Below are 18,306 nucleotides of genomic sequence, written 5' to 3'. Positions count from 1 at the left end.
TGTCAAAACCCCATTCAAAGGCAAACATAAACGAGACATATTTGAAGAACCAATTGTTAAAAAACACTCACTGATATTGACATAGATCCCAAGACTGAATTCTTAGAAAAATTATTAAGCTGGCTTGATAATTACAACCTAGTAATTTTTCTAAAACTCTTACTTGACAAACAAGAACTGCTTTCAGCAATACTGTTTATGGACTGCTGTCATTATTACATCTCTGTATGACAGTTGTATGAGACAGAAAAGAGACTTAGAATTCAATCTATATTAACACTTCAGTCTTGCAGTTTTGGCCCTATTAAAATTAATAAGTTCTATGAGCTTCCCGATTATGACCTAGATGATAATTATTCCTCTCCAGAAGACTTTTCCCAAATTCAAACCTTGTTGTCCCAAATTTCAGTAAATGATGATCATTTTCAGAGCATCAAGGACATATTGCCATTAATTACATATTTATGGTTATTGTTGCTATGTTACAGTCAAAAAGCTAAAATGTGACAGCTGTAAAGGAAAACTGGTATATAATGAGCAATTTATCGTTGAAGACAATTTTGACCTAATTAATAAATTAAATCGTGGCGGACTGTTATATTTCCAAGACCAAGTTGTAAATATTGTATCTTTGACTTACATAATTTTTAACAGATTAATAAATGAATTTGAGGACATATTTTTACAAACCTATAACAAAAGACAGTTCATGTGTCAGTTAATTTTAAAATATTCTATTGCACAAAAACGTGTATTACATTTTGATGGATGCACTAGTCATAATGCAATAGATGTTTTAAAGATAATTTTAAAAGTATATCCAATACACTTTTAAAAAATGATTGCACTAAGAATAATGATCAATTAAAAAAAATAAGTAAAAAAAGAAAACTGGATACCCTAACGAAGTAGGCTATATATATAATATATCAGCCACTAACACTACTAATTAAAATATAATAGTTCTTTATCAAGTTTATTTTAACTTTAAAGAGTCTACTTACAAAAAAACATATAAAATATATATTTGAATCTAAAGACTATGTAGGTCCTAGGTAATTAATTTAGTTCTTTATCCAATTGATTTACTTTAAATGATTCTAATTAATATGACATTCCTGATTATGACAGTTTTCTTTAAATTTTCTTAATTATGACAAGGTGTGGAATAGTTCAATATATGTATTTATGTGTATATAATAACATTTTTTACTACTTGATGGTATAAAAAAATTATTATAAATACCTAAATACATATGTTGAATTTTGGCGCAGATGTAGGGGAGTTGGGAGTCTGCATTTAATATTACACAATAATATTTAACCTGACATTCAACCAGAACTAAAACATACCTTTGAATGTTTCCTGAACTCTATTCTATTCCTAGCATTTTTTAAAATAAGCCAAATATTGATATATTAGCATAGGAAATCCCTTGGTTTTTAAAAATCGGTGGCCCACATCGATGACGTCACGCGTCAAGCACTAAGGCCTTGTCTTTGAGTGGGTGTTGGTTTCAGCCCCTTGGGAAACTTTGTTTCAGGTTTTATTATGTTAAAGTATTGGGGAGAATGAAAAAAAGAGCTAACTTTTGATTAAATTCAATTTAAGTACAGAGAACAGCCCTGAACCCTCACTGGCCATGATTTTTAAAAAATATGTTATAATTTTATCTTGAGTATTGTACACTATTTTCTATAATTAGCGCATCGATTTTACTACCGGAGTTGAATATATGATGCGAATTATTATTTTAATTTCGGGAATAACTGTTGGAAGCTGAAAGCTTTTACTGAGTAACACATTATAATCCACCCTTTCAGTCTTAAGATCTAACGAAAACGCTATTCTTTCCACTTAAAATTTCAGACGAGTTGTCGTATATGTTATGTTCCAAAATACCCACAAGGCACATTATCACAATTGACGTGATAAACATACGCTATTTTTTATCCCAAAAAAAGAGCATCAAAAATTCGCTTCACTCAATTTTTTCCTTGCCCCTTATTCTAAACCAACCAAACAAAATAACAATTTCATGTTCCTTTACATCTCTGACTTCTTTTATCGATTTTTTTTTTGTGTTTTATGAAAAATGTAAGAAATCTGCTAAATTAAAGCACCAATTAATAGTCATCTAAAATAACAAATATAATAAGTAAAATATAAATTTTGTTACCTATGTATTTGTTCTTATTTGAGTTCTATTAATTTAACATATTCATTTATTGCAGGTATCGATCATGGAGCAGAACAAGCTCCTTTCTACAAAGCTTTGTCCAATTTTATAAAAACGGGTTGCAAGGCCGCTATTGCTATTTCAAAAGTAATATAGTATATAAATGTGGTATTCTTATCTTAAATTTATTAAAGAATGCTATAGTAAGTCATTTGAAATGTAATTAAATTTTTTGTTAATATATTGCTGTTCGTGAAACACAATTATTTTTCGCTCCTATTCGATTTGTTGAAGAATTTGATAGATGAACCAAAAACCACTTATTCTAAGTAGAAAAAAAGGAAAAAAAAATTACATTTATTCTTATAGGGCCATTCCGATTTCTAGATAAAGCTAAGATAATATTACCTTGTATGTGAAATTACCTCATATGTTATAATCATAAAGCTACATTAAGGAATGTCGACCTATTTGTGCAATCTTGGCCATTTTTATGAGAAAAAAATATAAATAGGTTGTTATAGTATGTAGTTATCAACAGAAATTGTTTGTTATTGTTTAGCACTTAAATTTTGTGCCTGTAAGATAGTGTTGCAAAAAAATAAATTAAGCAAAAACTAGAAATCCATGGTTTATACTCAAATATTCTTTAAGTAACTTGCAATCACTATTTTACATAAATTTCATTTCTTTTCATGCGTTGAGCAATAAAAATAAAAAGTGCAGCCGCATACTTCTTGCAATATAATTGATTGTAAATTTAAGGTGTATATCGAACTAAACAGATTCGTTTGGAATATCGTACATGTCCATAAACATCAGTCTATTAATCAAGTATTAGAGTGTACGTGTGTATCGACTTCATCCAACTGCGCCAATTAAAGCATTATTAAAAATTTATTTCAACGTTTTTTTGTAATAACTATCCAAATAAGGTTTTATTATGACAAACCATAAAATTTATTTTTACGGTTTTTACGCTCTTAAAAATTTAATCTACTTTTCGTATGCGGTGTCAAAAATAAATCGCACAATTTAAATTTTGGAAGTTAAATGAAGAAAAAAAATGCATAAGTGTAACATTCAGAATCTAAATTTAAACTTTATTACTATGTAACAAAGTTACAAAATTTTCTGTAATTCTCTTATTTATCTATAGAATTACTCGGTTCTTTTTCCAACTTAAATTAATAATTTTCAAGATTCATATTGACAACTAAGATTTGCCCAGTAAAGTTAGGAAAGTTTCTATTTTGTTAATAAACGCGCGACCGCGTTAATTATTAATTTATCACCGCGTTAATACTTCAGTATTGTTCGTGTCCGTACCACCACTACTGTTACCGCGTTTACTAAGTACCGCGCATGTCCGTTGAAGGTACAAAAGGAGAGGCTAGGTTTGGCACTCTTCCCAAAAACAGCTAAGGATCACAGAAACCTGACTGCTCTCCTCAGGGAGAGGGAGATGGAATTCCACTCCTTCTTCCTAGAGGAGGACAGGAAACTAAATCTGATCCTGAGAGGATTTGATAGAAATTTCGATCTGAGATAGAGGAGGCACTAAACCGGATGGGATTCGAGCCCGAAGAAATGGGCTGGATTAACACCGGCCCAGGCCGAAAAAGGCAAACGGATCTCATCCGGTTCCTAATCAGTAAAGAGCAGGAAGATATCTATAAAGTCGACAACCTCCTGAACATAAGGGTCCGAGTGGAGCACCTTAGAACATACAAAATCAACAACATAAGACAGGTGGGACAGTGCTATCGCTGTCAGGAATTTGGACACGCCGCGAGCAGTTGCAATGCGGGGCCGCGTTGCCATAAGTGCAAAGGCAAACACATTTATACAAAATGCAAAAAAGAACGTGCAGCACCGGCCGGAGAATAGTCCGACCGACCGAAGCCCCATAGTACCGTACATCGCTCCGCCGCTGTTGTCAGCATGTAAGTATAATAGGTAAGAAGGTAGGCAAATCCCTTTTTCCTATTCCTAGTGTCTACAGGATACACGGGGTTGCGTGCCGGACCGTTACGGGGTAACACTGTGTATTCCTTTAAAAAGTGCTAGGGGGCTACGTGTCGGACCGTTACGAGGTAGCACCCTGCATTGGACATTATCCCATTATTCCTAGTGTCCACGGGGTTGCGTGGCGGACCGTTACGGGGTAACACTGTGTATTCCTTAAAAAGTGCTACGTGTCGGACCAGGTATCACCCTGCATTGGATATTTTCCCATTATTCCCAACCTGACAACATTTCCATCTTATACCTACATAATTAAGACCGCGTCTACCGACATTTTAAACAGAGTTGACCAAGGTTACGAGCGACCGCATTTATTTTCCATATTAGACCGCTTAATAACGGTCCTGTGGGTGACTTACCGCTTATTGAGGAGTGCTAGCAAAGAGATGACATGTTAGGTTTTGGGATGAATAAATGTGATTTTGGTACAATGTTGCCTACCTATAGTTTAACTCACACAGAAGACCTGGATTACTTTATCCACTGTCTAAAGACTACCCGATAGGCCGTGGTCTCTCATCCACATTAAACTTGAGGGTGGCGCCCGAGATAATGGTTGGATAACCAATTACAAACTTTATAAATAACCCAGAAGATCGAGAGGGGATAGAAAAAATTAGTAAGCGCCAGTAAATACCATTACAACTATTATTATATACTATTATTTATATACAATTTTCTACTTTCTATATCAACTATTACTTAAAACTAATATATTAATCTCTACGAAGTAGGGATTAATATATTAATTCTGAGAAAAATCATAATTTTATTAAGTTTAATTTTTTACCTATTACCTTTAATTTTACCTTTTACTTTTAATTTTATAACTCCCAAAATTTCAAATATCCTTTGCGTTTTTTTTATATTTATTATTTTTTGTTGTTTTTTTTTCAACTTAAAACTTCTTTGACTGATTTAGACGTTGGTACAAAATCTACAAAAAAAAACGAAATCTAGTTGTTTTTTGAAATGTCGATATAACATAATAATATAATAAACCCTTTAAACGGCATCACTTTTTTATGGCGGTCAAATGATTTATTTAAGCCAGGAAAAGAGCCACTAAAAAGTAAGCACTAATAATGAGTGACATATTTAACTGAGGCAATATTAAAACAGAGAGAAAACGAGAGAGAACTATATAGAATATAATAGAACTAGAATCAATAACTGGCTGGCGAGGTCAATGGCGGAGACGCCAGAAAACGAAAATATACAGAATGGGTAGGTTTAAAATGTCCTATTATATTAATTCATGATTTCATTTCTTACTGAATCGGTATTATTCTATCGAAGATTCGCGTCTCTGCTAGAGTTCTGCATTTGCAAATTATTTTAAAAACTCGCAAAGGAAAAAAAATGATGGCAACATAGATATTTTTTATTAATAGACGCAGTGATCAGAAGTACAAGACCACCAGTTTCGATTGAATTGGTCCTCTTGAATATAGTGATAAATCCGATCGGAGCTTGATGGTAATTTTGTTATATTATAAATATTATCCCGGCAAGACTATCCGGTTTACAGGGGCTATTTCTAGGGAGTTGAGTTTGTTCGACAGTCTTGGTTTAAGAGTTCTAAACAACAAGAACAACTCCCTAGATCTGATAGGTTCCAGAAACCCTGTTAAATTTAAAAGATGGAACAAAAAAAAAAGAACCTTTCAGGCCGGCTTCGTGGGTTCTCTGTATAGTCAGTTGCCTCAGTCACACTCACTCACTCAGTAGTAAAACACCGTAATTTAATTTAAATAGGGTGTTTATTAAAGTCTTCATACTCAATAGCTTAATTTATCAGAAACAAGGAGTTAAAGCTACATGGTAAGTAAATATAAGTAAATATACAAGATGGTCTTAAAAAGGTAAACAAAAAAAAATAAAAAAAAATATATATATATACAAGTTTCTAACCCAAAGGTAGATACCTGAATTCGTCAGTGATCACTTCGGAAGCATTACATAATAAGGCGTAACATTGAATTGTTTTACTGTAGATAATTATACCATAAATATAGTTATTTAAGTTTTAAATATTAAAATGAGAAAGTGATAAAAAATTCATGTTAAATCATACAAAAAAAATCAAAAGAAGAATATGGTTAAGATTAAAGAATGTGCTTACGGGTCAAGTTCCATGGTGTTCTTCTTTCGGGGGCGAGAGCCCGCGATGGGCAATTTTTCACCACATAGGGCTTACGGCATGATGTGTGTTGACGGGGCTAAGGGCGAAATTATTTTTCAGGCTTCAGGGCGAAATCCTCATCACTGCTGGGTCACGGCTGGCGGTTTACACTGTCATATTTAAGGAGCCCTAAGAGAGATTTCTCAATGGAAACACGGAACACCAAATAAAATGTCACCAACGGTGAAAAACTACTTACGAAGTTTCGAGAGGCATCAAACTACTAAAACCCATCCTGCTTCAAAAATACTTCGTTGAAACTGAAGAAACACTAATGCATTTTAGTTTTAGATGTTATTTTAACAAAAAAGGTGCTGGCGGAGAGAGATGATAATAGATTTATTTCAAACCTCTCTCCGTCACAGCGGGCAGCACGGTTCACTCTTGACGGACGCAGGAGCTGGAAAGACCCCCAGATGCGTCGCGGAACTGCTTAAGTAGTAGTCCAAAAGACGTCTGGGCGCAAGACCGGAGATTGAGGAACTTCACTCGTTACTTTATGGGTTTAGCCGCTATGGGCCCAACCAAAACCCATACATAGGTCACTAATAGGCAAACCATAGAGTGCCTAGTGGAAAGTACAATTACGGGCCAAATCGTAATAATTCGACACGCGGCGCCACTGGCGTCCGCTTTAGTAAACCGGTTGACCAATTCAATTGCCGTGAAATCTTCTCCATGCACAGCATATTGTAAACAATAACAAAGAATTAAAATGGTGATAATATTGATAGTGGTTTAATGAAAAATATTGGCGAATTCCATTAAGAGTCGAAGGCAATTGTAATTATGGTGGGTGTCTCAGTTTTGAAAGAAAAATTTAGAATAAAGTCATTTTTAAATATTTTAACCAAATGAATAAAAGTTGGGATTCTCCAGATCCCGTCTAAAGCGTAATTAATCCTGCAACAACTCCCCCTCTTCCCCCAAGAGAATTACCAGAAAAGTAATTCTCATGCGAAGAGAAGTAAGCATCCAACTGGGAAGGGAAGTAAAGAATGTACGAACAATCTAATTATTTGAAAATGCTATTCAAGCATTAAAATAAGTCAGAAAAATTAAAACTTCAAATTGATTGACTCATGAAATAATAATACTATAATAACCAACGAATTACCAAATAACACAAAATTTCTAGTAATTTCTGATAGAATTCCTAATCGGAAATCTAAAATGCTTCAAGTGGTAGGCCTTCACCACAAGAAACTTCACTAGAAAGAGAAAAACAAACAAGGTAGCTACTATCCAATAACCGCAAAAACATCAAAATACCCAGTCCGCACAGCTTTGAGGAAAGAAACTGGAGAAAAAGAAATTATATTAGAATTGAAAAATCAAAAGAACTAATAAGTAAAACACAAAAAAAAAACATACGTCCCGACCAGTAAGCAAAATCGATAAAGTCTAATCGGAATCGGAATCAACGAGTAGCTCTTCTTTTGGGATCTTTTTCAAATCTTTAACATGCCAAGCACCCTTAAACTTGCGCTTTTCGTCAATCAGTTCATAGACTACCGGAGATAACTTCTTCTTTATTGTAAAGGGGCCCAAAAATTTTGGTGCGAGTTTGGCGGTAAAGTTTTTACTAGCATCAGAAAGATCGTAATTTTTGCGATAAACTCGCTCACCGATCTCAAAACTAATTGGTCTTCGTCGAAGATTATAACGATTCTTTGATCTTTGATGCGCCGCTTTCAGTCTTTCCTCAACGTCCCTATATACTTTACTTAATTCACGTGAACGTGCCATAAAGTCGCCAACCGTGATACTGGGAACATCCCTATTATTGTGTTGGTCGCACGAGGGCATATATTCTCTGGAAAAATTCATAAAATAGGGAGTGAGCCCGGTGGCTTCATGCACCGAAGATCTTATGGCAGAACCAACCTTAGGTAGAAGTCGATCCCAATTCTTATGATTATCCTCAATATAACAACTTAACATGGTTTTAAGGACTTGATTCACACGCTCCACGGGGTTGGCCTGGGGATGATAAGCCGGAGTATATCGGATATTGACCTTATACTGCTCACACAGTTTGGAAAAAAGTTCACCTCGAAATTGAGCACCATTATCGCAAATAAGAAATTGGGGAACACCAAAAATGAGAAAAACTTGTTCCTCTATAAGACGACAAATCATAGGGGCCTTAGCTGAGCAAAGAGGGAAGAACAAAGGAAATTTAGTGAAGGTATCCAAGACGACCAATACGTATTTGTATCCCTGAGTAGAACGAGGCAAGGGCCCAAAAAGATCGACGCTAATCGTGTTCCATGGCTTCAAAACTTGAGTTTGTTGTCCCATTAATCCGTGTCGCTCCCGGAGGGGCTTTTGCGAAATACATTTGGCGCAATGCCTAACATATCGGAGGACATCAGCTCTCATTTTTGGCCAATAATAACGACGCTTCAATCGTTCGTATGTCTTCATGACACCACCATGACCAGCCAAAGGATGATCATGATTTTCTTCCAAAATCATACGTCTTCGATCCTTGGGTACTACTTCCTTCCAGAAATCTTCATCATCTCGAAGAGACGGGTAAGAACATTTCACATACTTGTAAAGTAACTTTCCTTCAATTCGCCATTGGGGATAATTAATAGGATTCTCTACGACCTGATTGAAAACTCTTCGATACCACTTATCTGCAACTTCTGGTTCCTGGTATACACTCAATTTAGCAATCTCTGGCACAGCTCTACTGAGAACATCCGGCACAACATGATCTTGGCCCTTTCTATGAATAACCTCAAAATCGAATTGTTGCAACCGCAAAACCCATCTGGCAAGCCGTCCTGTTGGTTCCTTCAGACTATGAATCCATTTCAGACTATGATGATCTGTTATCACTTTAAAGGAGTATCCCTCTAAGTAGGGTCGTAATTTCTCGCAAGCATAAATAATGGCCAACAGTTCTCTCTCTGTGGTGGAAAAATTCCTCTCTGCTTTAGACAGAGATCGAGATATGTAACAGATAACATGTTCACCATCATCAAACTCTTGAGATAATACAGCACCGATCCCATACGCTGAGGCATCAGTCTGAACCAAAAAGGGTTTCGAGAAATCAGGACAAGTAAGTACAGGAGCGGAAACTAACGAATTTTTGATGTTCTGAAACGAATTTTGACATTCTGGGGTCCAGTTCCACTTTTTGTGTTTACAAAGAAGAGCGGTAAGGGGAAAAATAACGGTTGAGAACTGAGGAATAAAACGCCTGTACCAGGACGCCATACCGATGACACGTCGGACTTCTGTGGTGTTCTTTGGAGTCGGAATGTTCAATACGGCTGTCACCTTATCCGGGTCGACATGAAGTCCATCTTTATCGACAACATATCCTAAATACTTAAGTTCGGATCGACAGAATTTACACTTATCCTGAGAGAGTGTTATACCGGCTCTATGAAATCTCTGGAAAATCTCTTCCAAAACCTCTAAATGTTGCTGAAAAGTCTCAGAAATACAGATTACGTCATCTAAATAAACAAAGACATGTGGCTCCAAATCAGCTCCCAATAAGGTATCTACCAATCGCTGCCAAGTTGCAGGGGCATTCGTCAACCCAAATGGCATTCTCTTAAATCGATAAAGTCCCCGACCAGGGACAGAAAAACTAGTTTTATCACGTGAATGTTCATCAACCTCGATTTGCCAATATGCAGAGTTAACATCTAACGAAGTAAGATACTTTGCATTTCTTAATTTGTCCAAAATACTATCAATAAAAGGGATCGGATAAGCATCCTTAGCCGTAACAGAATTTAGTTTTCGATAGTCCACGCAAAATCTCCATTTACCATTACCTTTCGGTACTACTAAGGCAGGGAAAGACCAGGCAGATTGTGATGGCTCGATAATATCGAGTTGCAGCATGTTATCAACCTCCTCATCGATAATCTTTAGAGTGGCGGGTGAGTATCTATAAGGGCGCAAACGAATGGGTTGGGCATTACCAGTATTAATCTGATGCTTCACTAAATCTGTTCGACCAAGCTTACCACCCATTAAAGAAAAGTATTTTGAAGTCAATTTATCCAAGGCGGATCGCTGTTCGGGGGTTAAAGTTTCCTGAGGAATAATGGCTTCAGTGATACAGATGTTCTGAGACGGCACACCAAAATACCAACAACCATTTTGCAAATCAGGAACGACACCAACAGTTTTCCAAAAATCGGTACCCAATATCAATGGACAACTCAATTTCTCCACTACCAAAACACTGCAAACCGCTACCTTATCATACAAAACAATAGGTAAGTTAATTGCGCCAATCACTTTACTAGAACTATGATTTCCAAAATTGCACTGAGAAAAAGGTGATGATAACAATTGTATGTCTGAACGTTGTAATATATTCCATATGCTTAAACCAATAGCAGTAACATTTGCTCCAGAATCCAATAAGCCAATAAATTTCATACCAAATATCGAGACTTCGAGATGAGGACGATCATCACCCTTGCACTGTGCGAAGGCGTAATCTAGAATAGGGTAGCTGGGGTTACTAGTCGAGACCTTAGGAATCGAACTGATCTCTCGACTAACTAACAGTTCGCCCTTGGGTTTCCCGACCTACTACAATTTGGACATGAACGGGTAGTCACATTTTCCCGACCGCAACGGAAACAGTGTCAACGAAAGGGTTGTGGACAAGTACTACTCAAATGGCCAGTACTACGACAATTCCAACAAACCACCGGACCACGAGAATTCTGAAGGTGCGGTGAAGAATTCATTGTATGTACACGAGGGTTTCTTGGTCGCTGATACATCAACTCAGGCTCGGCGACATTATTAGGGTTTACTGGAGGAGGTTGCATGCGTTGAGTTCGCAATTGGATGTTCTCAATCTCTTGTGCTGCAAGTTCCAGCTCTGTGATGTTGGTGAAATTGTGAAGTGCAAGTTGATTTTGCAATGAGGGGAGCAAATTTCGGCGTATAATGCGAAGTTGCATTTCCTCGGATGGAGGTTCACGTAACTTTCGAAACAAGTTTCGCATTTGTGCAATAAAGATTACCGACTTCTCCACTGGACCTTGTGTCCTATTCCTTATATCACACCAAATATCCTCCTCATATTCTGACGATAAATAGGCAGACCTAAGTTTACATTTCAATTCTTCCCATGACCTGATATCACTGCGTATAGATCTATACCAAGACAAGGCTGTGTCCGAAAATAAAATTACTGCACAATGCAGCAGCTGATTCCAAGATATTCCACAAGCAAAACCCAACTCCTCTACACGCTCAATAAAATTGGTAACACTACCAGAACCATCAAAATGTAACTGCCATTTTGAAATTGTTGAAAAGCTCTTAGCCAGATCATCGGATCCTAACGGAATCGTGACATCATTAGCATTAGCAGAAGTAAACACGGGTACATTCCGCTTCAAGTTGGAATTAGATTGTGGAGGAAAGGAATAGTTCCTCGATGGGGAATAATAAGAACACGTTATTGGGTTAACTGGATCCTGTGAAATAACGTTCGTAGAAGGAATGGTGTGAAGTGACTGAACTAAATGTGTCGAAGTGTGGTCACAAAAAGTTGGTGCTGTTCGAGTAAACGGAATTGAAGCAGGCCGAAACGAACAAGAGGGACCTGGATTTACAGATACCGTCGAAGGAATCACATTGGGTGAAAGATGCTGTGAGACTTCTGTCTGAGCTTGAGAAACAGGAAGAGGATGATCCAGAAGGGAGTCCTCTCCAGGGGAAGCCTCAATAGTAACCGGCACCTGCAAAATTTCCTCTACACTCATTGTCAAGGTTCTCTTAGCCATTTCTAACCTATCAATAATAGAATTTAGCTGAGTAGATAAACTCATTACTTCTTCAGAAAAATCAGGATGAAATTCTAATAACTTCTTGAAACGACCCTGGATATGTAAGGCCTTAGACCGCAACCTACTATACTCTTTATTAATATTTAATTCACTAAGACCTGAGATAGCACTTTCCAACAAATTACACTTTCCTGCACAAATAACAACTTCGTTATCAGGGTCCAATTCTATTACCTCAAACATCGGCAAGCTATTAAGTTTCTCTAATTTCAAATATAACCTTAAACGTTGACGCTTTTCAATAAGAGTACCAGCCGTGATAGCACCTCGAGATGATAGCTCATACTCAAGCTCGTCCAGCTCCAATTTATTTATATCCATTTTCCCCAAAAATATCTCCGCCAATAACCCAAACAAAAAAAAATAATAAAAAAAAAAATAATAAATTTTTTTCTTTTCTTTCCCCTTTTTCTTTTTTAATTAACTTTTTTTATTTTAAGTCCCCTGTATGTATTGTGTATTGTGATGTAACTTGAGCAAAGCCGCTAACCAGGTACGGTGCACACAGTGCAACCCACCCCGTTCCAAAAAAAAATTAAAAAAAAAAAAAATCTGAAGTCCCGGGTTTGTACTGCCCCTAACCTACGTTAAAATCCCAATGACAGTATAAACGCTTTACTGAGTTGCAACACTAATCACTGTTAGTAAAACACCTCAGTAAGATTCCCCCCCAACCTAGAATAATTATACCTAATAATATATCTATAATAACAATATCTAATATAAAATACCTATCTAAATTTTATTTCTATAAGCTCTAAATATCTTTATACCTAAATCACTCTTAAAAAAATCTCCAAATTCAGAAAAACAATTCGAAAACAATTTATATTTTCACAGTATTACAGTAAGCATGACCCAGCAGTGCCGATTTTCCCCTAGCCCAGCAAAAGAATTTTGCCCAAAAAAATTCAATTCGCCTTAAAGATTTACTATAAGTAATTTATTTAATTAGCCCTGTCTAGCTGAAACGTTACATTAAAAGAAAATCTTAACAAGTTATAATCCTAATTAGAAAATGAAATGTAAGTAGATAAGTAATCTTCAAACTTTCAAACACCCTATAATATATTAAATCTACCAAAAGGAAATTAAATAAAAAAAAAAAAAACTTTCAAAAGAAAAGTACTATATAAAAAAAATGAATATCCAATCTCCCCTTCCTTCCTTAATTTCCATAAATTTTTTTAAAAAATATTTTTGTTGAGCCTTAGTATGGGTATGTTCTAATGGAAGACCCCCCATACTGGTAAAAGAGCACTAAGTGGAATTTTACCACCACCAGCTAACTGTACAAAGTTAGTCTACCCATTGACTGAGTTGGACAACTCCAATGTTTCGCGCCACTGAGTCATCCAACTTCCGCCAAACGCCCACTTTGTAGAGCGGATTTTTTTTTTTTTTTTTTTTTTTTAAGCATCTAGTATATAAAATTAAAAAAAAAAGTATATGGAAAGCAAAAGGAAAAGAGAAAAAAAAAACTCCCTATAATATAAGACAAGTTACTTGGAACCACTAATTGTTTCACCCTGTAGTACCAAAATAAGAAAAAAAAATTTACTTCAAGTATCTTTTATACTACTTGTGTACACCACCCTGTATAATTCTATAATAAAATTAAATTAATTTAAAAAAAAATTCAGGGATTAAAGTCCACCCTGTATACCAACAAAATTCAATGAAGATTTATTAAATTGATTAAACAATAAAAGTTGACCCTGACCTTCCTATCAGTAAAACAAAATCCTATTTAAAAAAATTATTTAAAACAACCCTTATTAATAAGTATGTACTTGTATATGAAAACCACTAATAAGTCATATTCCTGCCTAAAATTAAATTATCAAGGTTTATAGAAAAATTCTCAGAATTATTTCTTGTAAGATACCAAAAAAAAAACTAATTATTGTCAATAACAGGAAAGCTATATATAGTAAGGAATGCTATTCAATGTTATAGTCCCTACATATTTTATCTCTATACTGTCCATGCTCATATACCCAAGTCACAATAATCACAATATCACCATCACTATCTACTAAATCACCCCCCTGAAAGTTAAGACAATTCATGCTATCAGCCGGAGATAAAGAATGGAGAAAAAAAAATATGTCAGTCATAAATTTAGAAAAATGAATTATAAAATATGTGAATATTTAACAAAAAAAAATGAAATGTTGCATTACACCACCTGTATGTTATGCACTGAAATGTCGATATTTAAAATAAAATACTGTTACATAACTTGCCATGAACATTAGCCACCGCCAAATTCAAAATTTACAATACATTAGAAAATAAAAAAAAGTATCAGAAACTTAGTTATCTTAACCTTTAAAAAATCATCACACCCAAAAGAATTTATCACAATTCCATGAAACTTCACCCCCAATTATCATCATATACCTAGCTATGAAAATTTTAAAACAACCCTAGAGAAGATGCAGCAATACCCAATGTACAAAAAAATTATATCTATATATATATATATTAAAATTGCTGAAATAAATTTAAATTTTTGTTTTATTAAAAGTGTCTTACCCCAAGATAAGTGAGGATGACCAATGACAACTTTTGACCAGAAAACTTTTTAAAATTTGGGCGCCATCTTGTTATATTATAAATATTATCCCGGCAAGACTATCCGGTTTACAGGGGCTATTTCTAGGGAGTTGAGTTTGTTCGACAGTCTTGGTTTAAGAGTTCTAAACAACAAGAACAACTCCCTAGATCTGATAGGTTCCAGAAACCCTGTTAAATTTAAAAGATGGAACAAAAAAAAAAGAACCTATCAGGCCGGCTTCGTGGGTTCTCTGTATAGTCAGTTGCCTCAGTCACACTCACTCACTCAGTAGTAAAACACCGTAATTTAATTTAAATAGGGTGTTTATTAAAGTCTTCATACTCAATAGCTTAATTTATCAGAAACAAGGAGTTAAAGCTACATGGTAAGTAAATATAAGTAAATATACAAGATGGTCTTAAAAAGGTAAACAAAAATAAATAAAAAAAAAATATATATATATACAAGTTTCTAACCCAAAGGTAGATACCTGAATTCGTCAGTGATCACTTCGGAAGCATTACATAATAAGGCGTAACATTGAATTGTTTTACTGTAGATAATTATACCATAAATATAGTTATTTAAGTTTTAAATATTAAAATGAGAAAGTGATAAAAAATTCATGTTAAATCATACAAAAAAAATCAAAAGAAGAATATGGTTAAGATTAAAGAATGTGCTTACGGGTCAAGTTCCATGGTGTTCTTCTTTCGGGGGCGAGAGCCCGCGATGGGCAATTTTTCACCACATAGGGCTTACGGCATGATGTGTGTTGACGGGGCTAAGGGCGAAATTATTTTTCAGGCTTCAGGGCGAAATCCTCATCACTGCTGGGTCACGGCTGGCGGTTTACACTGTCATATTTAAGGAGCCCTAAGAGAGATTTCTCAATGGAAACACGGAACACCAAATAAAATGTCACCAACGGTGAAAAACTACTTACGAAGTTTCGAGAGGCATCAAACTACTAAAACCCATCCTGCTTCAAAAATACTTCGTTGAAACTGAAGAAACACTAATGCATTTTAGTTTTAGATGTTATTTTAACAAAAAAGGTGCTGGCGGAGAGAGATGATAATAGATTTATTTCAAACCTCTCTCCGTCACAGCGGGCAGCACGGTTCACTCTTGACGGACGCAGGAGCTGGAAAGACCCCCAGATGCGTCGCGGAACTGCTTAAGTAGTAGTCCAAAAGACGTCTGGGCGCAAGACCGGAGATTGAGGAACTTCACTCGTTACTTTATGGGTTTAGCCGCTATGGGCCCAACCAAAACCCATACATAGGTCACTAATAGGCAAACCATAGAGTGCCTAGTGGAAAGTACAATTACGGGCCAAATCGTAATAATTCGACACGCGGCGCCACTGGCGTCCGCTTTAGTAAACCGGTTGACCAATTCAATTGCCGTGAAATCTTCTCCATGCACAGCATATTGTAAACAATAACAAAGAATTAAAATGGTGATAATATTGATAGTGGTTTAATGAAAAATATTGGCGAATTCCATTAAGAGTCGAAGGCAATTGTAATTATGGTGGGTGTCTCAGTTTTGAAAGAAAAATTTAGAATAAAGTCATTTTTAAATATTTTAACCAAATGAATAAAAGTTGGGATTCTCCAGATCCCGTCTAAAGCGTAATTAATCCTGCAACAATTTTTTCCATCCTAGTGTCGTGTTGATTTAGATATGATATGTCCTTAAAACATTGAAATGCTAGAATTAGTAAACAACTTTTTTCAGCACGTGCACAGGGGCAAGCGGGGTGTTTTATTTACCAACATATTCATCGATTCTCTATTGTCAAGTTTACACGCATTTTCAAAAGAGGACATTTTCAGCTATATATCAACACATATTATTATAATAATGTAAATTTAACTTATTGATATTAGATTTTGGATTAAAAATGAAAAATAGAAATAGATATTCTAAGCGCCAAAATAACAACCACAAGGCCAAAAAAAATTAACATTTTTATTCCTAACACCCTTTTAAAAAATTTGAAATGGCAACACCGCAGTAAAAAGCTGATGTCATCTTACAAAATGTCATTTTGACAAACGGCTTTGTGTTTTACATTAGGCATTTGCGAAGTTGAGTGTTTTTTTCTTCAGTTTATGATTGAAAAAGGACGCATTTCAGTGTTTTTGTGAACTGTTACGGTAGAAAAAAACTCGTGCCGCACCATGGAAAAAAGGCGATTTAAGCCGTTCTTTCACAAGTAAATACCGATATTGTCATAACATATCAAGGGACAACCGTCGTGATAAACGTAGAATAATAAAAACTTAAGAAATAAGTTCATAAACGGTAATATTGTTTATAATTTAAAGCATAATCTATTAATAATAAAAATTTATCGTGTAAATATTTTTTGACGACGTCACTGGTAAATATTACCTGTGTCATGAATCAACAATGCGATCAAGCGGCGTCGCGATGTTGTTGCATTTTTCTTTAATATACGTCATCTACGTTGAACTTTGAAAGTTGACTTCTTTATACAGCATCTTATCATATAAAAAAACATGCTTCATATTTTACTAAAGAGGAATAGTATTGTTTTGCACCTGTGAAAATAAGTATAACTGTAAAATTTAATATAAAGTGTGTTTTTTTGCCATTTCTACATAAGCATTTGGCATCATTGCATTAGAGATGTTGCAAGCAAACAAACTGCCTATAGTTCCACGGTAATGCTAGTTCTAGCCTTTCAATGTTCTAAGGATAATTACGTATTTTTATACATATTAAAAGAATATTTTAGTTTGAGATTTGATTCTTGTGCTTCTTTCTTTCATGTATACAGGGTGTCCCAACTCTGTTTACACACGATTATTTGTTCACCCCTATATATGATATGAAAAAAAAGTTAGGATAAAGATTCAGACACTCTGTACATTTATCAGTATTGATAAATGTACAGAGTGTCTGAAAAACAAAGTTTTCATTGTCAAGTAAGTTTTTTTAAATAGAACGCCCTTTATATTTTACCAAATTCCTACTCTTTATTTAATTCTAGATCAAAATTGTATAATACACTACACATGGCTGTTTTAGTATTATTGTTTTGATGGCTAATGTTACACATATTTTCTTTGAATGTAATCTGAAGAAAAACGATAAAATGCCAGTTCGCTATAATGAAAACGTGTAAAAGCTGACCGAAAAGCCAATTAAATATTTTACGAAGGCACGAGACGGCGGGAAACCACTTTTACCGCTGAGTGCACTATACAATGTAAGTAGAAAATAGATAACAATGTTACGATCGCAATTTTTTTTTCTAGTCTCTACAAACGCGACTTTCTCTTACCTATTTTAAATCAGCTCGAACAAATTGAGATTCTTAGGATTATTATAGTGAGAAATAGAATTCTAAAGGCGGACAAGGCTTATTAAACTTTCTTTTAAAAAAAATAAAACTTTCTTTTAAGAATTCCTTTAATTTATGCTATCTACAAATCGCATTACTTTTTTTTGCAAAAC

General features: G+C 35.0%; 1 protein-coding gene across 3 annotated transcripts in view; it reads left to right on the top strand.

Moving 5' to 3' along the window:
• Nucleotides 1-18,306, top strand: part of LOC126742671 (5-demethoxyubiquinone hydroxylase, mitochondrial) — a 48,716-nt gene that overhangs the window by 18,074 nt on the left and 12,336 nt on the right. For 2 of the 3 annotated variants that reach the window (XM_050449414.1, XM_050449417.1), the window contains exon 4: nucleotides 2,236-2,443. The exons of the other annotated variant lie outside the window; for it this stretch is intronic. In XM_050449414.1, the coding sequence (XP_050305371.1) occupies nucleotides 2,236-2,336 (101 nt within the window). In that variant the 3' untranslated portion in view covers nucleotides 2,337-2,443. Of the gene's footprint in view, nucleotides 1-2,235; nucleotides 2,444-18,306 lie in introns of those variants that run through there. 3 annotated transcript variants of the gene reach the window in all.

The sequence above is a fragment of the Anthonomus grandis genome, chromosome 12 (assembly GCF_022605725.1).
Source record: "Anthonomus grandis grandis chromosome 12, icAntGran1.3, whole genome shotgun sequence".
NCBI classification, from domain to species: Eukaryota; Metazoa; Arthropoda; class Insecta; order Coleoptera; family Curculionidae; genus Anthonomus; species Anthonomus grandis.
The sequence above is the reverse complement of the archived record's forward strand: the minus strand, read 5'-3'. Positions and strand labels throughout refer to the sequence as shown.